The following is a 23,648-nucleotide window of genomic DNA, read 5'->3' as shown; positions in this document are numbered from 1 at the left end:
GACAAAGTCTGGAAGTATCTTTATCTGAGTGGAAAGTAGTTTTACCAGTTCTGTGTGCCCCTCTGTTATGATCCTTTGTAAACAGACCCTGTCCTAGCTGCATGGTTGAAAGCATGTTTAATCAGTCCTGAACTATATTAGTAAGTCTCATGGTTTTACTTTGACAGTAGTTTGTATTCTATTGGTAAGTGAAGATTTATCTCTTTAACCACCCACTCATTGGTCAAACTCCTGTTTTTAGCCACTTTTAATGGAGCAGGATTTTTCTGTCCCAGTTGCAGAGGTGTTTAAGCTCCTCTTCCTGAAGTGACTCATAAGTCAATGGACTGTTTGGTTGAGCGGAGCTGTTTATAATCACCGACTCTAACTCCCACAGACAATAACACGGGGTTAAAAGTAGCCCACATTAAATAAGAAAAATAACTCTGAGATCCTAGTTATCCATTTTTTATACACAGTCAGTGTAGAGTTTAACACAGTGACCTGTCTATAAATACAAGAACTATGCCGTCACCATAGACCAGCTGATCATTAAATGTTTTCCTCCTGTTTAAATCTGACAGGCCACCTATTGTCCGTTCCTGCGACAGATCCTGGAGGAAGTTTTCAACCCGGACCGACATGAATGTCCCGACATTGAGCACATGTCCGGAGGCCTCACAGACCTGCTGAAGACTGGCTTCAGCATGTTCATGAAGGTTAGCAATCACACATCCATCCATCCATTTTCATCCGCTTATCCGGAGTCGGGTCGCGGGGGCAGTAGCCTAAGTCAAGAGGCCCAGACTTCCCTCTCCCCAGCCGCTTGGGCCAGCTCCTCCGGGAGAATCCCAAGGCGTTCCCTGGCCAGGTGAGAGAAATAGTCCCTCCAATGTGTCCTGGGTCTACCTCAAGCCCCCATAATGCGGCTCAAAAATTGAAGCTATCCCGGAAGTACCAAAAATTGCAGTTCCACCCTCATCCACTAGGGGCTGGTGTCAGAAGCGAGCAAATCCTCATTGACTCCCATGTTAAAAATACCAATTTCACAGCAGAAATAAACATGTTTACAGCCTGGTACCAGAACATGTTTTAGGTTTAAATGATCTAGTTTACACTCATGACAACTCTGAGGGGGTGAATTTTTTTCTCACTCTTCTGTTTAGGTGTATTAAAAGCCTAAAATTCTGTATAATTAATGAGCCTCAGACCCACGTGACCACAGAGCTAGCTCCGTGGAAAGGCCTCAGTAGAGCCTCGGTCTGGCCTGGAAACTGCTCCGGGATTTTGAGTCTCTGTGTGTGTGTATTCTTGTTTGGACATTATTTGTGCAATTGTTGGACAAAATACCAGAACGTTGTGCGCTAGGATGATGTCAACGCCAAAACAACCAAAACAAAGAGGAGTCTCACCTCTTACATCAGGAAGAATCTGTGCATTTCGAGCGTTATCCGTTCTTTCATAATCCGTTGTTGAATTGTGATCGGCAGAAGCTTTTCTGGTTCGCGCCTCACTTTTTTTACAGCAGCGGCCCAAAACGATCTCCTAAAACATGGATTTTGTGCCTCCTGATCACGTGATGTGTGACGTATGCGGATGGAGATCGACTTTAGAGCCGAGATGTTTGTTCTCACGGTGCGGGGGCTCTTTCCGATGCCCACACAGTAAGAGCATGCAAATGTAGACTTTAGTCGTCATTGGCAGTGAATGAGTTAAAGAGCAAGTCACCCCCTACCAGAGTATTACTCCACTCCCACTTCATGTTTGAAAAATGCAACAAAAGCTGTTGCCTAGCAGACCGAGACGGCGGAGCCACTAACAAATACACACACACACACACACACACACACAGGCTCACAACGACATTGTGACATCATATGGTACCAGCTAACGTTCTAGGGTACCTCTTAGCCAATAGTGATGGCTGATTTAATTCAAATGCAGTGCAGAGTTTTTACCTGACAACGGCACAACACTGACAGTTTTGGGCAGAAAATTTTAATTTAAACTAAAATGCACTAAAGTGCAAAACTACTGACTACATGTGTCTGCAGCCCGATTAGACACGCATTTATATAGTTTATCAGAAAAAAAAGTTGATTTGGGGGTTACTTGCTCTTTAACTTAAAATATTAGCTGCGCAACAAGAACTAAGAACAACAGAAATGTTGACTGTGTCACCATGGTAACCACACACCTGTGTCTTATTCCCTGAAAAGAAATCCTGAACCATAAGTGGCAGATGGGCTTAATGATCACAAATGTTCATGTTTTGGGGTCTGTAGGGTTTTAAAGTCAGCTCAGTCATATAAAGTCCAACTCTTAATCACCTTTTTAAAGCTCCAGAGCTCCAAAAGCTACAGGATTCCCTCGGTTTAGTTTGTGGAAAGTTGCTTAGTCTACATCAGGGATTCCCTAAGTGTGGTGTGCGCACCCCTGGGGGTGTGCGAGCTGCCGCTAGGGGGTGCGCGAGGTGAAAAGTGTAATGGCTGCGGAGCTCAGAGAAGTCTGTCAAAAGTCACCATTAGCGTAGAAACTCATTTGTGGGTGGGCCAAAGGAATAGTAAGTGGGCCCAATAAATGTAATTGAAAACAAGTATATTTTGCTTGTGTGTGTGTGTGTGTGTGTGTGTGTGTGTGTGTGTGTGTGTGTGTGTGTGTGTGTGTGTGTGTGTGTGTGTGTGTGTGTGTGTGTGTGTGTGTGTGTGTGTGTGTGTGTGTGTGTGTGTGTGTGTGTGTGTGCCCTAGCTTCATAATAATGATGCGCTCCGAGCGTCAGCACTCTGGCCTGCGCACGCCGATATGTTCAGTATTTGATCATTTTTAACGGTGTTGGAGGAATCTGAAGGTGGTGAGTCATTCTGGCAGATTGTAGTGAACACCTGTTTCATGCAGGTGTTCTGACATTGTAAACCTCACACACAGAACATTGTGGATGTAACTAAATAAATCAAGAAATGATTCCCATCTGAGTATTTTAGCATTATTATATTATTATATTAGCACACTGACTGTGGGACAGCATTGTAAACGTGTCAGGCTATTAACAGCACGCTGAAGATCTGAAGTTCAGAGTGCGTCTGTCAGAGGTCAGACGCGTTCCAGCGGAACCACGGCTCACGGGTGCACATGCAAGCACATCTGGGCTGGGCAGAAGTAATTTTACAACATTGGTTTAAATAGCGCCAATAACGAGACGCTGTGACTGGAGCGGCTCATGGAGCTGTGCCGCACACACACACACACACACATACTGATTCAACAAGCGCACGCTGCGCTGTGCCGTCAGACTGAAGGCAGAAATGAGCGCTGCCGCCTCCGTGATAAAAAACTTTTAAGAGGTTTTATAACAACAGTTTTCATTCAAAGTCAAATTAAGATATTAGCTTCTATTTTGGGATGTCGTATGAAATTCGAGTCTGCTCCAGCCAGTGACTCCTCATGAACCTGACCACAACACATGTTACTGCAGCATTTGTTATTCCAGTCCGCGTGGCAGCGGATCGCAGATTCAGCCACACTATAAAACAGCAATAAGTCGGTCTGAGGCAAAAGCGAACCTCGTGGCTTTTCCATATTTTCCCCTATAGACATTTGATTACGCACAAGTAGGTGATCAGCTCAGGTTTACGCAGAGCAGAAGGAAGGAGAGCGCTCTGGTTAAACGTTCCTGCTTTAAGAAAACCGTTAAATTGCATTGTTTATGTGCTACCTGGGCACTCTAAATATTTATATAAAATTAAATCAAAGGAAAATGAATGGTATTGAATGTTTATTAATTACTATTTCAAAAATACATAAAAGGTCGATCATATTTTTTTAACCCTGTCTGTCGAGTGACTGTTTACCGTGACGTCTGATACATATATCTATATATATGGCTATATATACAGTGGGGCAAAAAAGTATTTAGTCAGCCACCGATTGTGCAAGTTCTCCCACTTAAAATGATGACAGAGGTCAGTAATTTTCATCATAGGTACACTTCAACTGTGAGAGACAGAATGTGAAAAAAAATCCATGAATTCACATGGCAAGATTTTTAAAGAATTTATTTGTAAATCAGGGTGGAAAATAAGTATTTGGTCACTTCAAACAAGGAAAATCTCTGGCTCTCACAGACCTGTAACGTCTTCTTTAAGAAGCTTTTCTGTCCTCCACTCGTTATCTGTATTAATGGCACCTGTTTGAACACATTATCTGTATAAAAGACACCTGTCCACAGCCTCAAACAGTCAGACTCCAAACTCCGCTATGGCCAAGACCAAAGAGCTTTCGAAGGACACCAGGAAAAGAATTGTAGACCTGCACCAGACTGGGAAGAGTGAATCTACAATAGGCAAGCAGCTTGGTGTGAAAAAATCAACTGTGGGAGCAATTATCAGAAAATGGAAGACATACAAGACCACTGATAATCTCCCTCGATCTGGGGCTCCACGCAAGATCTCATCCCGTGGGGTCAAAATGATCATGAGAACGGTGAGCAAGAATCCCAGAACCACACGGGGGGACCTGGTGAATGACCTGCAGAGAGCTGGGACCACAGTAACAAAGGTCACCATCAGTAACACACTACAACGGCAGGGAATCAAATCCTGCAGTGCCAGACGTGTTCCGCTGCTGAAGCCAGTGCATGTCCAGGCCCGTCTGAAGTTTGCCAGAGAGCACATGGATGATACAGCAGAGGATTGGGAGAGTGTCATGTGTAGGGATGGGTACCGAATTCGGTACTTTTTAAGGTACCGACCGAATTCCATAGTACCGACCGAGCACCGATTCACGTCATTTCAAACGGTGCCTCGTTTCGGTACCCGTCCTTCATAACGAGAACTTGCCAAGACAGCTGCGCATGCGCAAGAGCGTTATGTCGACGGTCCCTGCGAGCGAGTTGTAAACAGAGCAGCATGGTAGAAAGAACGCACGCTAACGCTTGGGTCCACTTCACTAAATGTGATGAGTAACTGGGTGATGATGAAACCAGCGACAGACAACGATCTAAGTGAGACATCCTCATCTTAATCTGCTGCGGTAGGTAAATAAAATGTTTAAGATAATGTTACCTTGATATGTTAGCTTACGTTTCGCTAATGGTGCGTTTGCTTTCTCCTCAGAAATTCTATCTTCCCAGTAGGAAAAATCAAATGAAAAAAGGTGGCAAAAGGAATGAAGATACGCAGTAAATTTAGTTCACAGTAAAGATGTTTGCTTCAGTTTAATTATCAGCTTATAAAACTACAAGGACGATGTTAAAATACAAACAGTTAAATGTTATTTATTGTGATATTCATCAAATATTGTTATATATTGAGAAAAATAAATATTTAATTATAAAAGAGAATTAAAATAATAAACACTCAAAAGTATCGAAAATTGGTACCGTTAAGTACCGGTATCGATTCGTAGGTACCGGGAATTAGTATCGGATCGATTCAAATGTCAAAGGTACCCATCCCTAGTCATGTGGTCAGATGAAACCAAAGTAGAACTTTTTGGTATAAACTCAACTCGTCGTGTTTGGAGGAAGAAGAATACTGAGTTGCATCCCAAGAACACCATACCTACTGTGAAGCATGGGGGTGGGAACATCATGCTTTGGGGCTGTTTTTCTGCTAAGGGGACAGGATGACTGATCCGTGTTAAGGACAGAATGAATGGGGCCATGTATCGTGAGGTTCTGAGCCAAAACCTCCTTCCATCAGTGAGAGCTTTGAAGATGAAACTTGGCTGGGTCTTCCAACACGACAATGATCCCAAACACACCGCCCGGGCAACAAAGGAGTGGCTCCGTAAGAAGCATTTGAAAGTCCCTGAGTGGCCTAGCCAGTCTCCAGACCTCAACCCCATAGAAAATCTGTGGAGGGAGTTGAAAGTCCGTGTTGCTTGGCGACAGCCCCAAAACATCACTGCTCTCGAGAAGATCTGCATGGAGGAATGGGCCAAAATACCTGCTACTGTGTGTGCAAACCTGGTAAAGACCTATAGTAATCGTTTGACCTCTGTTATTGCCAACAAAGGTTATGTTACAAAGTATTGAGTTAATTTTTGTTATTGACCAAATACTTATTTTCCACCCTGATTTACAAATAAATTCTTTAAAAATCTTGCCATGTGAATTCATGGATTCTTTTTCACATTCTGTCTCTCACAGTTGAAGTGTACCTATGATGTAAATAACTGACCTCTGTCATCATTTTAAGTGGGAGAACTTGCACAATCGGTGGCTGACTAAATACTTTTTTGCCCCACTGCATATAGTGTATATATATATATATATATATATATATATATATATATATATATATAGCCATGCCCTGATGTGGGGCTGGGGGGTGCGTCAACATGGTCGGGACATAGAAGGGGGTGTGCAGCTAAATAAGTTTGGGAACGACTGGTCTACATGATACAATTTACTGTTACCAGAGGTTTTAGTGCATCATTCCTATGAATCTATAGTGTGTTTTCAAAGCAAGAGGATTAGAAAATGTAATGTAGTAATAAAATTGAAATAATAACAAATAGAAAGTTATAACTAATTAAAATGGCAGGTAAGGAGTTGCATTTATTTCCAGGAGGCTAAATACAGATGTTAACATCTGGTTTCACACAAATCAGGAAACGTGGCTCTCTAACTAACATGCAGGCAGACTAAAGACATAAACCTGAACTTGAGGTGAGTAACACCCCCTTTATGCAATAAAATCCCCACAATACAACTTCTATTTTTAACCACAGCACCCGCTGTGAACAAATTTATCACACTGGGCTATGCTGTCTGACTTGCAACAAGCTAAAGGTCCGTGCTGTGTTGCTTCAGAGAGCTGTCTCAAACTGTTTGTGTCTGCTCTGCCATGTTTAGAGTTCTGGCTGCACATGAGATCCGAGTTCTTCAGACAAACTGAGCTATTGCACCAAGGCCAGAAGTGCTCTATTGTGTTACAAGGCACAACTCCCTCACTAACGCTACTGATCCTGTGTCCTGAGAACTGTCAGGAGATGTTTGGGTGTTTAAGATCAGATAATTCGAACCCACTGGCTGCAAACCCAGCTCAGCTGTGATCCTAGATAGATGAAGCTGACGAACATGTGGGTCTACTCAGTAAAGCACAAGCACGTGGGTCAGCTAGATCCAAATATGCTGCTGATTCAGACAGTCACTTCCGCTTCCGGTCAGCAACTAGATGGCGCCTGTGCTTGGCTTAGCCGCAGTCACCGGCCACTTTTTCAAACTTTTCTCCACTAACCTCCTCTTTTCCACCTTGCTCCTGTCTGCGATCCTCTTCAGTAGTGTCCCTGCTACCATCTCCTATGATCGCCGGACTCTTTTGTCGTTCCATTCGTTCACGATCGCCCAAGACGCACCGAGGATTTACCATCCTGTTTGTTTACCTGAGTGGAGCACTGGCCCGGAACCAATCGACAGTCCCGAGCTGCCCACCTCCGGCTATGTTTCTCCGGTCCCGGGAAAATGTCAGAGGAAAAGAGGTAAACGAGCAGGAATCCAGGTGAGAATAAGACTTCTCTTAAAGCGTGGTTTATCTAGTAAACATCGGCGTGATCTTCTAGCTTCTTGTCTTTTGTTTGGTGAACTGAGCGCCACTTCCGCATTCCCGCCAGGCCGCGTTGGGATGCGGTTCATCCGTCCAAGTTTTTTAATTCAAATTCAAAAATACTTTATTAATCCCACAGGGAAATTGATTGGTAATGTTTATCCTCATTCCTCAGTTGTTTCTCCTCCTGTTCCCTCCATAAGTGGTTTTTATAGACAGCGTGGATCTAACCCTGCTTATTTACGTCCACTAACTCCAGCTGTTTCTGTAGTTTCTGATTCCTCCACCTCACTCAGTATGGCTCTATTAAATACCCGCTCTGTTAACAATAAGTCCTTCCTGCTCAGTGATCTAATTCTCTCTAAAAACCTGGATTTTCTGTTTCTGACTGAAGTTTGGTAGCAAACATCTGATTATTCTGCTCTGATTGAACTCCGCCCGAGTGGTTATTCTTTTTGTAGCCAGCCTCTGGGTTCTGGTCGTGGTGGAGGCCTAATTGTTGTTTTCAGAGACCATCTTCCATGTAGCTCTACAACCTCTGGTCACTTTGCTTCCTTTGAACTGCAGCTGATTAAAGTCGGACGTAAGGACCCCTTCTACTGTGCTGTGGTCTATCGTCCACCTGGTCCAAACAGTTCTTTCCTTCAGGACTTTACTGACTTTCTATCCTCCACTGTGAAGCTGTCCAGACTGGTGATTGTTGGTGACTTAAACATCCATGTTGATGATCCCTTTGATCACTTTGCCATGAGTTTCTCCAGCCTTATGGACTCCTTCAGCTTTACCCAGCATGTTTCTGGCCCCACACACACCAGGGGGCACACTCTAGACCTTGTTTTTACCCTGAGTCTAAATGCTGACAGTGTTTGTCCTGAGGACGTTTATATTTCAGATCACCTTTGCATTTTCTTTAACTTGTCAGTTTCTGCATCCCCACCTCCTGCTCGCCGTATGGTTAGTTCTCGTTTTCTTAATGAGAGCACAGCTAGCAATTTTTCTGCTGCTTTTGATCCATCCTGTTCTTCTGATAACGACCCAGATTCCTTAACTTCTCAGTTTAATGAGCACTGCCTCTCCATTCTGGACAACATCTGTCCTGTCAGAACCAGATCAGTTCCTGCAGTGAACCCTACTCCCTGGTTTAATGACAGCCTTCGCAGCCTGAAGCGCCAATGCAGAAAAATTGAGCGTTTGTGGAAGAAAACCCATCTCCACATCCATCTGCTGCACCTACAGGATCTTCTGACATCCTTTAACTCTGCAGTCAGAGACACAAGGGTCTCCTATTTCTCCAACCTGGTGTCCCAGAGCAAAGGGAACCCCAAGGTGCTGTTTAACACAATCAGCAGCATCGTCTCTCCTGCCTCTCCTACAGCCTCCATCCACTCTGTTGCAGACTGTGAGAACTTTCTGTCTTTCTTTGTGGACAAAGTCAATAAGGTTAGATCTAGCATCTCTCCTTCAGCCTTATCGCCACCTCTCCCGACTCCAACCAGGCCCATCATCCTAGATAGCTTTGCTCCTGTTTCTTTGCCTGAGTTAACCAAATTAGTTGACTCTATGAAGACCTCTGCATGCCCCCTCCACATCTTACCCTCATCTTTGTTTAAAAGTGCTTTTTAGTCCATCGGTCCCAGCGTGCTCTCTATAATTAATGCTTCTCTGGTTTCTGGTCAGGTCCCTGCTTACTTTAAGAATGCTGTAATCCACCCGCTTCTTAAAAACCGAGTCTCGACCCCTCTCTCCACAGCAGCTTCAGACCCATCTCTAAACTTCCGTTCATCTCCAAGATCTTGGAAAAGGTTGTGGCTAAACAACTCACAGCTGCTCTTGATGAACATAACATCTATGATAGCTTCCAGTCAGGTTTTCGTAGAGCTCATTCTACTGAAACAGCTCTTCTTAGGGTCTCTGATGACCTTCTGTCTCACAGTGATGCAGGGGACTGTTCTGTTCTGGTCCTGCTGGACCTGACTGCAGCCTTTGACACTGTTGACCATCACCTGCTACTGGAGAGGCTGAGAGACTGGGTAGGCCTATGAGGAACTGCTCTGGAGTGGTTCTCCTCTTATCTTTCTGAGCGCTCCTTTTCTGTGGCCATCTCCAAGTTTAGGTCCTCCACCACCTCTCCTACCCATGGTGTCCCACAAGGTTCTGTGCTGGGGCCTCTACTCTTCCTCCTCTATCTGCTTCCTCTTCAGCACATCCTGAGCTCCTTCAAAGGAATCTCCTACCATCTTTATGCAGATGACATCCAACTGTACATGTCCTGTAAGCCCCATGAGATGTCTAAGCTGCAGCTGTTACACACCTTCTTAGACTCTATCAAAACCTGGATGCTGGGAGCTTTCTTCAGCTGAATGAAGATAAGACTGAGATCCTCATCTGTGCCCCAGACAAGCTGGTTCCCAAAGTCAGAGACTCTCTTGGTCAGCTTGCTTCTCACACCAAACCCTCCGTCAGGAATCTTGGCGTGACCTTTGACCCAGCTCTCACCCTGGATTCTCATGTCAGTTCTCTTGTTGGCTCTTCCTTCTTCCATCTCAGGAACGTTGCTAAGCTGAGTCCCATTCTGTCCCGCTCTGAACTTGAGACAGTTCTCCACACCTTCATCTCCTCACACTTAGACTACTGTAACTCTCTTTTCACGTGTCTGAGCAGAACCTCCCTGAACGGTCTACAGGTGGTTCAGAACGCCTGTGCTCGGCTTCTGACCAAGTCCTCCAAACACACCCACATCACCCTGCTTCTCCTCCAGCTTCACTGGCTGCCAGTCAACTTCAGGGTTCATTTCAAGATCCTGGTTCTGGTCTATAGGGCCTTACATGGACAAGCACCATCTTACATTGGTGATCTTCTTAGTCCCTACACCCCCAGCAGGTCCCTGAGGTCCAGTGATCAAAGCCTACTGGTTTTGCAGCACCAGGCTAAAGGTCAAAGGTGACAGATCATCTGCTGCTGTGGCCCCCAGACTCTGGACCTCTCTCCCCCTGAGCCTGAGATCAGTGGACTCAGTGGTCTCCTTTAAAAAGCAGCTGAAGACTCACTTGTTCAAGCTGGCTTTTGTATGACCTTATTCACCTCTCTCTCTTTATTCTGCTCTCCCCACCTATTCCACCTTCCTCAGGATCCACTGGTTTCCCTCTTTCCTGTTCACTCTCTCTCTATCTTTACATTTTTTCTTTTAAATCCCAATTGCCTATTTTTGCTCATCTTAAACATTTTCTAAATGCTTTTTTTTTTATTTTAACACTTTTTTTGTGAAGCGCCTCGTGATTTTTATCTTGAGAGGCACTATAGAAATGATATTTCTTCTTCTTCATCTTCTTCATCTGAGCCATTTCTAGGTCACATTTAAACACTGTAGCTGTGACTTTACACAGGTTTTAGTATCATGTATTTTATAGTATCATGTATTTTATTTGACTACCTTGTGTAGAAATAACACCTATTAAATGTTTCTGCTAATAGCAACAATGCTGCTCTACTGCGTGGAGAATTTTTTTGCAAATTTTTTGGTACACAATGACTTCAACTCCTAGATTGTGTCTGGTTTTCTGACTGAATCGTTTACTTCTTGTCCTTCAACAACAGTTTTAATGTAGTATTGTATTCTATTGTCTAATATTATATCCTAAAAAACTGGTTATGCACATCTAAAACGTCTCTCTCCAATGCAGAATACTGAGTTGTTCATACAAAGAATGTCAATGACTAAATTTAGAGTTTTTCATTATTCACTTTTGAAGTGTCCTTTGAAAAATATGGCTAGCTTTATCTATCCGTCCATCCACAGAGGTACAATAATCAGTTTGTGCAGACTTAAATCTAGTTGCAAAGTGTTTGCAAAATACATTTTTTGCAAATATTTCAAATATTTAATCAATTTTAATATTTTAACCACACACAAATAAAACATCTGAAATAATTTGTCCAAGTTCATTTATGAAAGCCAGACATCACTAGTTTTAACAAAACTTTGAGATTCTAAAGGCTGTGTGTGTGTGTGTGTGTGTGTGTGTGTGTGTGTGTGTGTGTGTGTGTGTGTGTGTGTGTGTGTGCGTGCGTGCGTGCGTGCGTGCGTGCGTGCGTGCGTGCATTTGTTTTAACATTTGAATGTAAACATGCCACAGTAGGTCTAGAATCGAGACTAGAGGCTGTACCTTGTAAAGTTGGTTGTTACAGATATGTGTGGTGCTTTTTACACCCAGCAGCCTGTTTTTAATCATTTTTGCATTGAACTCTTTTATCGACCCCTCTGTTTGCTTGTTTACAGACTGCTCATCACGTTTGAGAACAACCCCCCTCCCTATCATCTTCATGTCTCTGCACGTTTCACACCACACATGTGGTGTTGTGCTCTCACACGGAGTCAGCGTGTCTTTTTTGATGTCCAATACCAACTAGTTGATTTCAAAATTCAGCACAACCTGAGCAGAATAAGCTTGAAATGATTAGTTTGCACCTATTTGCAGAAACACATGTTGAACCATCCCTGACACGCCACACCTCAGCCTGCAGCCGCTTCACGTGTACGGCCACTCTCACACCAGGTCCGCCCCCTGCAGCTCTGATTGTTCAGTTAGCATTCACTGGCGTGTCCTTCCTGCTGCTCGAAAACCAATAGCGCCACATTACTGGGTCCCAACAGCCAATCCGTCTCTTCAGAAACCCCCGAGCTTTCTCTGCTCTTAAAGAACTCCTTTAAATCATAGTTTACCAAACATCTCTGTCTATAGTAGCTTCCTCACTCAGGGAACAATGGACGTTTCCGTCTCTCTGTGTTGTGTAAGCAGCAGTGTACATCTGTTTCATGTCCATGTGTCAGCCATCATCACACCTATGTGAGGATTCTTCACCCCTATGTCTACAGTCATCATTCGCACTATAATACAGGTGTCTGGCTGAGCAGTGACTCAGCACAGACACCCAGAGAGGCCCTCATGATGAGATGGAGAGGAAATGTTGTAACATGTTCCTTGGAGACAGTGGATTGTTTACTAAAGAGTTGTCCTAAAAAGGGAGGCAGAGTCAACAACGCTGATGGTCTAATAATAAACTTAACCAATCACAATGTGCTCTCTTATTCCAGGTGAGCCGTCCTCGTCCTGGCGATAACCCGCTGCTCTTCCTCTTTCTAGTCGGTGGAGTCACACCTTCAGAGCTCCGTCTCGTCAAAGAGACGGTGGCCACACACAGACCAGGAACACAAGTGAGTACAATGCAGAGGTGTCCTCGAGTCACTTGTATTCTGTTACTTTTACTCTCTCCAGTTCATATTAACGCAGTGGTTGAATAGTATCTCTAAAGCTGGGAGGATGTTCGTTCATTCAACCATTTTACTCTGAAGGACTATACAGCTAAATGGGAGACTCTATTGGACCAAATGTACTCTTTTCCAGAGTAAAATCTATTAAGTTTACATACAATTTACTCAGCTCGAGTAAAATGTACTGCGCAGATGAAAACATCACAGATGTGAAACCAAACATTCTCATTTCACACCGATATCATAAGATTACACGTGGGTACAGGGGAGGGATAGGACGTGGTTTGGCTCTGAAATATTAGATGTTTTCATTAGTTTAAAGTAGTTTTTTAGAAAACACCTTTTTAAGAAGCATTAAATAACGAAAACATCTAGGGATGTTCCGATCAGGGATTTTGCCCTCGAGTCCGAGTCATTTGATTTTGAGAATCTGCCGATACCGAGTCCCGATCCGATACTTTAGATACATAAAAAAATATTAAAAAAGGAAGAAACAGTTCCAGAATGTTCCTTATTTTTTATTTAATTACCTTTTTATTTTAATGTTTAACAACAGATCACGTCTGTGAGGTAGCTTGAACAATCAATAAATAACATCAATACTTCACTTTTGGACTTTATTGCAAATTTAAACAGTCTAATATAAAAACAGATAGCACTTCAACTTAAAATACCTGGCAGGGGTCTATTTAGCCTCGGCCCCCAAAATGCTTAGATACGCCCCTGGGCATGGGACGGAGTTTTGAAGATGATCTGAACTGTATCAACTATATAAATACTACATGCTGATAGGTTATTACTTTATACAGGTACACACGTGTAGTTGGATAAATCTACCTACATTTTATTTTTTAAGAACTTTGCTTTGTTTTCTTGGTTTTTGGTTTCCTGTCTTCCTGTCCCGTCTGTCTCTGAGCTTCCTGTCCTGTCTGTCTCTGATCTTCCTGTCCTCTCTGTCTCTAGTCTTCCTGTCCTGTCTGTCTCTGATCTTCCTGTCCCGTCTGTCTCTGAGCTTCCTGTCCTGTCTGTCTCTGATCTTCCTGTCCTGTCTGTCTCTGATCTTCCTGTCCCGTCTGTCTCTGAGCTTCCTGTCCTGTCTGTCTCTGATCTTCCTGTCCTGTCTGTCTCTGGTCTTCCTGTCCTGTCTGTCTCTAACCTTCCTGTCCTGTCTGTCTCTGACCTTCCTGTCCTCTCTGTCTCTAACCTTCCTGTCCTGTCTGTCTCTGGTCTTCCTGTCCTGTCTGTCTCTGGTCTTCCTGTCCTGTCTGTCTCTGATCTTCCTGTCCCGTCTGTCTCTGAGCTTCCTGTCCTGTCTGTCTCTGATCTTCCTGTCCTCTCTGTCTCTGATCTTCCTGTCCTGTCTGTCTCTAACCTTCCTGTCCTGTCTGTCTCTGGTCTTCCTGTCCTGTCTGTCTCTAACCTTCCTGTCCTGTCTGTCTCTGACCTTCCTGTCCTCTCTGTCTCTAACCTTCCTGTCCTGTCTGTCTCTGGTCTTCCTGTCCTGTCTGTCTCTGACCTTCCTGTCCTGTCTGTCTCTGACCTTCCTGTCCTGTCTGTCTCTAACCTTCCTGTCCTGTCTGTCTCTGATCTTCCTGTCCTGTCTGTCTCTAACCTTCCTGTCCTGTCTGTCTCTGGTCTTCCTGTCCTCTCTGTCTCTAACCTTCCTGTCCTGTCTGTCTATGATCTTCCTGTACTGTCTGTCTCTGGTCTTCCTGTCCTGTCTGTCTCTAACCTTCCTGTCCTGTCTGTCTCTGACCTTCCTGTCCTCTCTGTCTCTAACCTTCCTGTCCTGTCTGTCTCTGGTCTTCCTGTCCTGTCTGTCTCTAACCTTCCTGTCCTGTCTGTCTCTGACCTTCCTGTCCTCTCTGTCTCTAACCTTCCTGTCCTGTCTGTCTCTGGTTTTCCTGTCCTGTCTGTCTCTGATCTTCCTGTCCTGTCTGTCTCTGATCTTCCTGTCCTGTCTGTCTCTGGTCTTCCTGTCCTGTCTGTCTCTAACCTTCCTGTCCTGTCTGTCTCTGACCTTCCTGTCCTGTCTGTCTCTAACCTTCCTGTCCTGTCTGTCTCTGATCTTCCTGTCCTGTCTGTCTCTGGTCTTCCTGTCCTGTCTGTCTCTAACCTTCCTGTCCTGTCTGTCTCTGACCTTCCTGTCCTCTCTGTCTCTAACCTTCCTGTCCTGTCTGTCTCTGATCTTCCTGTCCTGTCTGTCTCTGGTCTTCCTGTCCTGTCTGTCTCTAACCTTCCTGTCCTGTCTGTCTCTGACCTTCCTGTCCTCTCTGTCTCTAACCTTCCTGTCCTGTCTGTCTCTGATCTTCCTGTCCTGTCTGTCTCTGATCTTCCTGTCCTGTCTGTCTCTGATCTTCCTGTCCTGTCTGTCTCTGACCTTCCTGTCCTGTCTGTCTCTAACCTTCCTGTCCTGTCTGTCTCTGATCTTCTTGTCCTGTCTGTCTCTGATCTTCCTGTCCTGTCTGTCTCTGATCTTCCTGTCCTGTCTGTCTCTGATCTTCCTGTCCTGTCTGTCTCTGATCTTCCTGTCCTGTCTGTCTCTGATCTTCTTGTCCTGTCTGTCTCTGATCTTCCTGTCCTGTCTGTCTCTGATCTTCCTGTCCTGTCTGTCTCTGATCTTCCTGTCCTGTCTGTCTCTGATCTTCCTGTCCTGTCTGTCTCTGACCTTCCTGTCCTGTCTGTCTCTGATCTTCTTGTCCTGTCTGTCTCTGATCTTCCTGTCCTGTCTGTCTCTGATCTTCCTGTCCTGTCTGTCTCTGATCTTCCTGTCCTGTCTGTCTCTGATCTTCCTGTCCCGTCTGTCTCTGACCTTCCTGTCCTGTCTGTCTCTGATCTTCCTGTCCTGTCTGTCTCTGGTCTTCCTGTCCTGTCTGTCTCTGATCTTCCTGTCCTGTCTGTCTCTGATCTTCCTGTCCTGTCTGTCTCTGATCTTCCTGTCCTGTCTGTCTCTAACCTTCCTGTCCTGTCTGTCTCTAACCTTCCTGTCCTGTCTGTCTCTGATCTTCCTGTCCTGTCTGTCTCTGATCTTCCTGTCCTGTCTGTCTCTGATCTTCCTGTCCTGTCTGTCTATGGTCTTCCTGTCCTGTCTGTTTCATTATCTTCCTGTCCTGTCTGTCTCTGATCTTCCTGTCCTGTCTGTCTCTGATCTTCCTGTCCTGTCTGTCTCTAACCTTCCTGTCCTGTCTGTCTCTAACCTTCCTGTCCTGTCTGTCTCTGATCTTCCTGTCCTGTCTGTCTCTGATCTTCCTGTCCTGTCTGTCTCTAACCTTCCTGTCCTGTCTGTCTCTAACCTTCCTGTCCTGTCTGTCTCTGATCTTCCTGTCCTGTCTGTCTCTGATCTTCCTGTCCTGTCTGTCTCTGGTCTTCCTGTCCTGTCTGTCTCTGGTCTTCCTGTCCTGTCTGTCTCTGATCTTCCTGTCCCGTCTGTCTCTGATCTTCCTGTCCCGTCTGTCTCTGATCTTCCTGTCCCGTCTGTCTCTGACCTTCCTGTCCTGTCTGTCTCTGATCTTCCTGTCCCCTCTGTCTCTGATCTTCCTGTCCTGTCTGTCTCTGATCTTCCTGTCCTGTCTGTCTCTGATCTTCCTGTCCCGTCTGTCTCTGACCTTCCTGTCCTGTCTGTCTCTGACCTTCCTATCCTGTCTGTCTCTGATCTTCCTGTCCTGTCTGTCTCTGGTCTTCCTGTCCTGTCTGTCTCTAACCTTCCTGTCCTGTCTGTCTCTGATCTTCCTGTCCTGTCTGTCTCTGGTCTTCCTGTCCTGTCTGTCTCTAACCTTCCTGTCCTGTCTGTCTCTGATCTTCCTGTCCTGTCTGTCTCTGATCTTCCTGTCCTGTCTGTCTCTGGTCTTCCTGTCCTGTCTGTCTCTAACCTTCCTGTCCTGTCTGTCTCTGATCTTCCTGTCCTGTCTGTCTCTGACCTTCCTGTCCTGTCTGTCTCTGACCTTCCTGTCCTGTCTGTCTCTAACCTTCCTGTCCTGTCTGTCTCTGATCTTCCTGTCCTGTCTGTCTCTGACCTTCCTGTATCTCCCAGTCCTCCAGAAAAACTCCTGTCTGCTTCCTTCTTTTTCACCTCACAAGTAACTTTTTAACTAGCAGATCAAATTGATCTATTGACCGCAAAAAAAGCGGAGTGTGCGCCGTGCTGCCCGGCTGCGCCAGTGACGAGCGCTGCAGCGCGAGCGCGTCCACACGTCGTGCTCAAATACAGACAGAACTTACCAGAGAGAAAATGAACAGACACAAATGATTGTGTGTTAATTATATATTTTTGGGTGACGCCACTTAGAAACTTAGAACATGTAACTGTGGCCGTGTGCAGAACGCAGCTGGAGTTCATGAATAATCGGCGGTCTGCCTGCTGCTCTCTGCTTCTCTGCTCTAAAGAATCCCCGCTACGCTGAGTCCATATAAATAATATAATAAAGGTAGAAACTGGATCTTTTTGTGCTCCTTTGGGTGTGTAAGTTAAGGGCATCAGGGGAGCCGGACAACCTTTAAGGAGAACCAAGTTGCTCTCCTGTAATTTGAACCCAGTATCCGAGTCCAGATCAGTCTGAAACCACGTGATCGGGGCCGATTTCATCATGTGATCACAGGATCTGACCAGGAAAGGCATTTTAACATCAGCATAAACACAGGAAGCAGAACTAAAAGTTACAGGATGGATTTTTCAGTTGATTCCACAAAGTAATGTTTCACTTTCTTCTCACACACTTCCAACAAATTGAGGAAAAAGAACCAAATGGATTACTGCATTTCCTACAGGTACCTGGAACCAGAACAAGAAACCAGGGTTTCCAATGAAGATGTAATTTGTAACGTTAGTGTAGAAATTGCCATATTTTCTTGGTAAGAATTTGACAAAATATAAACAAGCAAACCTATGAATCACATATTTTACTTGCAGAGAGGTAAACCGTGTGTGGGAACTTATTTGTTCCTGTTTGAATTCAAATTATTTAAATTTTCTGACGAATCCAAATACATTCTTGCAGTAAAAGGGGAAAAAAGGCTCAACGATATTTCTCAGTTGTTCTAGATCAGTACTGTCCAGCCCTGCTCCATTTTCAGGCATGCTTTAAGTTTCAACACACCCCATTTGAATCAGCAGGTGAAAAACACACTACTGCAGAGCTTGATGAGCTGCTGAAGAGGTGATTGAACCAGTGAATCAGGTGTGTCGAAGGAGAGAAACAACTAAAACATACAGAATAGAGGCTATCGAGGACCAGGGTTGGGGAGCATCAAGCTCTGGATGATAGTCACTCATGTGATCTGCAAATGAATTTGAAAAGTTAACCTGAATGTGTTACCACGAGAGCTCTTAAAGTAAGTGTACTACTCTAACAGCTGTGTTGTAGAAATCAACCTATGTACATGTTAGGTAAACCACAGGTTATAAAATATGACCATATATTGTTTTTATTATTGATTGTTGGTACTGTTGGGTCCAACATCCTTTTTTTTAGTGTTTCTCCTTCATGATTAAAAGGGGACTCCAACTGATCATTTTACCTTTTCTGTATATTATGACATATTTTATTACCACAACTTTTCAGTTTTTTTTTTACCTGTTTTAAGTGAAAATTGCTTACTTGTTGTCCAGCCATAGTAATCAGCTTGTAAGTAAGCATCCATCCAAGTGCCCGATTTCCAGTAGTTTCAGAAATTAAAAACTAAATAAAGTCTTCCAAAAGTGGTGTTTTTAGTATGTTTACCTGGCAGATGGTTTAGAAGTCTAAATCTGTAGAACATTCACACCTCATTCAGTATAAACCAGAGCTTTAAGACATTCAGTTATCATCACTCATCCATGAAAAATGTGATCACAAACAATATGACTTCACGTAAGTACTGGCCCACATACACAGGTGGGTGAGATCAGGTGTAAAAGTGAGAGTGTCATTTAAGCTTTGCACGTATCTATGCTGTTACCACATACACCAGATGTTGTGCCTGCTTCTTTGTTTGTTTGTTTTGTGTGTTTTATTTCTTATGCCGTCCACACTGACAGAATAGACATGCAGATGAATGTGCTTCCTGTGTTTGGGAGGAGTGTCGAGAATAAAAGGGAACATCAGGCTGTGTAATGTGGAGTACTAATAAAAGGCTTTGAGATTTTGGACAGTGGCAATGAATGGCTTGGTACTGATCAAAGCAGCTTTCCAATGTTTAATCAAGAAACCTGAATAAAGATGAGATTGTACAATAAACTGCTGGGCCACACACACTGAAACCTGTGTAAAAGAACAAGTGCATGTATGTTCAGTGACCGGTGTCTGTGGACCAGATGTTGCTGAGAGGTTCCAGAGGAAATGAGGGGCAAAGGCATAGTCCTCTGAGCTGTGCTCACTCTGCCACAGCAAACAACTCTGCAGCCACACCCAGAGTTGAAGCAACACCGCTGCAGAGTCCACTAGCCTAGAAATCTAGACAGACATTAGCCAAGGCAAAATGGTTTTGCTCTGCATGTCGATCTAGCCACGCTCCACTGGAGCCTCGGCAGGCCAGACCAGTCCAGTTGGTTGCCAATCACAACTCTATTGGTTTGGTGGACCAATGACGGCGCTTTTTTGTTTTCTTTTCTTTTTGTTATTTACTTTGGGGGGGGGGGGGGGGGGTTCTGTAACTGAGCGAAAAAACGAGGATGGTGATTTCTTGTTTTAAACCGCTTTGGCAACAACTTTAGACTATTTAGACTTGGGAATTTCTTTGAGGCAAGGTAGAGATAGAACAAGTATGTATTTGCATCGTCTTCACCTGTGTTAGGCCAGAGTGCCCCGCTGGCGGACATCCGTAGCGGTGAGTACGTCATGTTGTTCGTTGTCCAGTATCATGTGGAGCAACTGTAGACTCCGCCCCACAACTGAGAGACGTCAGTGCGTGGGTCATGGTCAGACATGGACAAAATTGTTGGTACCATTCGATCAATGAAAAAAAAAACACAATGGTCACAGAAGTAACTTGAATCTGACAAAAGTAATAATAAATAAAAAATGTTATGAGATGTAACCGATGAAAGTCAGACATTGCTTTTCAACCATGCTGCAACAAAATTATTTAAAAAAATAAACTCATGGAACCGGCCTGGACAAAAATGATGGTCAATCTGTTTTTGGTTTTTCTTTCTTTGACCAAATTGGTATCTATAATTTTGTCCGCGTCTGTATATAGGACGGCTTGCCAGGCTACAAGTTTACTGCTGTAGTATGTATGGTTATGGAAGTTTAGGAGTCTTGTACTTCATCTTCACTTGAGTGCAATCCCTTAAAGGTTTATTTTTTATTTAATTGACTTTAAGGGATTTAGTTTGTTTTTAATTTTTAAGAGTGTTTTTGAGTATACCTTTTAAGTAACCTCACATTTCCATGTAAAGAAATATGGTATAACACTAAATGCCAAACAAAGGTTTATAAGAAGCTTTGAATTCTGAGCTGTCCACTGGGTTCAGTTGAGGAGACGTGTGAAAGGAGGATGCTGGGGAAGATCAGCTCTATCTTGGAAAAAACCCTCCCACCCACTGCGTTCCACTGTGGAGACCATGGACAGCTCCTTCAGAGGCAGACAGACGTCCCAGATGTGTAAAACAGAACGCTACCGTAGATCATTCATCCCCTCTGCAGTAAGAGTGTATAACTCCTCAGTTTTACTGGCATTATCCTGGTACACAATAACATCAATGCAATACTCAGCGTGTGTTCAATACTTGTGCAATACTGGATTTCCATAGTATGTCTGTGTCTCTTACAGTATGCTGCTTAGTTCTGAAACCCAAGTTTCATTTTTATGTATGGTTTTCAGCAGTTGAACGCTACAAAAGCTTATTACCTATGTGTATATTCATGTACTTTTGTTGTTATTTTTCTTCAAATTATTCTCTGTTGATGCTGCTGTAACAAGTGAATCCACTGTGGGATCAACAAAGTCTATTCTATCACAATAAAATTTTCCAGATTAGGGCCATTTAAGACAGCTGAGATTCTCTTTAATACTGGCTGCGCTAGACCAGTCTGTTAGCTCATCAGTTTTTGGATGGAAATAATTTCTCAATACTCAGACCCTTCATTAAGCCATCTACAATTTGTAAAATGGTAGATAATTACAACATGCACACAATAATGCACCTTTAGAAGGTAGAAACATTTCTTTATGTGGTGAGGTTTTTTTGTTTTGCACACTTTAATCTTCTCTGGGGTTCCACATGGATCACTTATTGGTCCTTTATGTTCTAACCTTTACATGCGTTAGCGTTATATTATTACTCCTCCTTGAACCGTCACCTTATCGTGGTGGAGGAGTTTGAGTGCCCTAATGATCCTAGGAGCTATGTTGTCTGGGGCACTTAGTGCCCCTGGTAGGGTCTCCCATGACAAATTGGTCTTAGGTGAAGGGTGAGACAAAGAACGGTTCGAAGGATCTTTCATGGCGGTTAAAACGAAGAGTCGGAGTACCCGGCCCGGAGGGTTACCGGGATCCCACCCTGGAGCCAGGCCTGGGGTTGGGGCCCGTGAGCGAGCGCCTGGTGGCCGGGCTTTCGCCCATGGGGCCCGGCCGGGCCCAGCCCGAACCGGATACATGGGCTCGTCCAACTGTGGACCCACCACCCGCAGGAGGAACATGAAGGGTCCGGTGCAATGCGAATCGGGTGGCAGACCAAGGCGGGAGCCTTGGCGGTCCAATCCCCGGACAAGAAAACTAGTTTTTGGGACATGGAACGTCACCTCGCTGGCGGGGAAGGAGCCGGAGCTTGTGGCAGAGGTTGAGCGGTACCGGCTAGATATAGTCGGACTCACCTCGACACATTGCATTGGCTCTGGAACCCGAGACCTGGAGAGGGGTTGGACACTCTACTTTACTGGAGTTGCTCCGGGTGAGAGGCGGAGGGCTGGGGTTGGCTTTTTGTTAGCCCCGAGACTCTCTGCCTGTGCGTTGGGGTTTACCCCGGGGGACAAGAGGGTAGCTTCCTTGCGCCTTCGGGTCGGGGAACGGGTCCTGACTGTTGTTTGTGCTTATGGGCCAAATATCAATCAGAGTACCCACCCTTTTTGGAGTCCCTGGGACGAGTGCTAGATAGTGCTCCATCAGGGGACTCCATTGTCCTGCTGGGGGACTTCAATGCTCACGTGGGCAATGACAGCTTGACCTGGAGGGGTGTGACTGGGAGGAACGGCCCACCTAATCTGAACTCGAGCGGTGTTTTGTTATTGGACTTCTGTGCAAGCCGCAGTTTGGCCATAACGAACACCATGTTCGAACATAAGGATGCCCACCGGTACACTTGGTACCAGGGCAGCCTAGGTCACAGGTCGATGATAGATTTTGTAGTCGTATCATCTGACCTGCGGCCGTATGTTTTGGACACCCGAGTGAAGAGAGGGGCGGAGCTGTCAACTGATCACCACCTGGTGGTGAGTTGGATCAGATGGCAAGGGAACATGCCGCGTAGACCTGGCAGACCCAAACGCATCGTGAGGGTCTGCTGGGAACGCCTGGCAGAAGAACCTGTCAAGACGGTCTTCAACTCCCACCTCCGGCAGAGCTTTGACCACGTCCCGAGAGCAGTGGGGGACATTGAGTCCGAGTGGGCCTTGTTCCACTCTGCGATTTTCGAGGCGGCTGTTGCTAGCTGTGGTCGTAAGGTGGCCGGTGCCAGTCGTGGTGGCAACCCCCGTACCCGCTGGTGGACACCAGAGGTTCGGGGAGCCGTCAGGCTGAAGAAGGAGGCCTACAGGGCGTGGCTGGCCTGTGGGTCTCCGGAGGCAGCAGACAGGTACCGGATAGCCAAGCAGGGGTGCAGCAGTGGCAGTTGCCGAGGAGAAATCTCGGGCGTGGGAGGAGTTTGGTGAGGCCATGGAGAAAGACTATCGATCGGCTCCAAAGAGGTTCTGGCAAACTGTCCGGCGCCTCAGGAGAGGAAGGCAGCAACTCGCTCACACTGTTTACAGTGGGGATGGGGAGCTGCTGACGTCAACTGAGGCTATAGTCGGACGGTGGAAGGAATACTTTGAGGAGCTCCTCAATCCCACCAATGCGCATTCCGAGGAGGAACCAGAGCTGGGAGGCCTGGGGATGGACTGTCCGATCTCGGGGGCAGAAGTTGCTGAGGTAGTCAAACAACTACACAGCGGCGGAGCCCCGGGGGCGGATGAGGTTCGTCCTGGGTATCTCAAGGCTATGGATGTTGTAGGGCTGTCATGGTTGACACGTCTCTACAACATTGCGTGGTCATCGGGGGCAGTTCCTAGGGAGTGGCAGACCGGGGTGGTGGTCCCCATCTTTAAGAAGGGTGACCTGAGGGTGTGTTCCAACTATAGGGGGATCACACTCCTCAGCCTCCTGGGAAAGGTCTACGCCAAGGTACTGGAGAGGAGGGTCCGATCGATAGTTGAATCTCAGATAGAGGAGGAGCAATGTGGTTTTCGTCCTGGCCGTGGAACTGTGGACCAGCTCTATACCCTTGCAAGGGTGATGGAGGGGGCATGGGAGTTTGCCCAACCAATCCACATGTGCTTTGTGGATTTGGAAAAGGCTTATGACCGTGTCCCCAGGGGCACCCTGTGGGGGACGCTCCAGGAGTATGGGGTGGGTGGCTTTCTGTTAAGGGCCATTCAGTCCCTTTACCAGAGGAGCGTGAGTTTGGTCCGCATAGCCGGTAGTAAGTCGGACCTGTTCCCAGTGAGGGTTGGACTCCGCCAGGGCTGCCCTTTGTCACCGGTTCTGTTCATCACTTTTATGGACAGAATTTCTAGACGCAGCCGTGGTGTGGAGTGTGTCGAGTTTGGTGGCAGGAGAATCTCGTCTCTGCTTTTTGCGGATGATGTGGTCCTCCTAGCTTCATCCAGCTCTGACCTTCA

General features: G+C 45.5%; 1 protein-coding gene across 1 annotated transcript in view; it reads left to right on the top strand.

Moving 5' to 3' along the window:
• The window catches only part of scfd2 (sec1 family domain containing 2), a 190,755-nt gene that overhangs the window by 165,199 nt on the left and 1,908 nt on the right, over positions 1-23,648 (top strand). Inside the window, exons 7-8 of the mRNA XM_070554021.1 lie at positions 564-698; positions 12,619-12,738. Of these exons, the coding sequence (XP_070410122.1) occupies positions 564-698; positions 12,619-12,738 (255 nt within the window). The remainder of the gene's footprint in view (positions 1-563; positions 699-12,618; positions 12,739-23,648) is intronic.

Source organism: Nothobranchius furzeri, chromosome 8, assembly GCF_043380555.1.
Source record: "Nothobranchius furzeri strain GRZ-AD chromosome 8, NfurGRZ-RIMD1, whole genome shotgun sequence".
NCBI classification, from domain to species: Eukaryota; Metazoa; Chordata; class Actinopteri; order Cyprinodontiformes; family Nothobranchiidae; genus Nothobranchius; species Nothobranchius furzeri.
The sequence above is the reverse complement of the archived record's forward strand: the minus strand, read 5'-3'. Positions and strand labels throughout refer to the sequence as shown.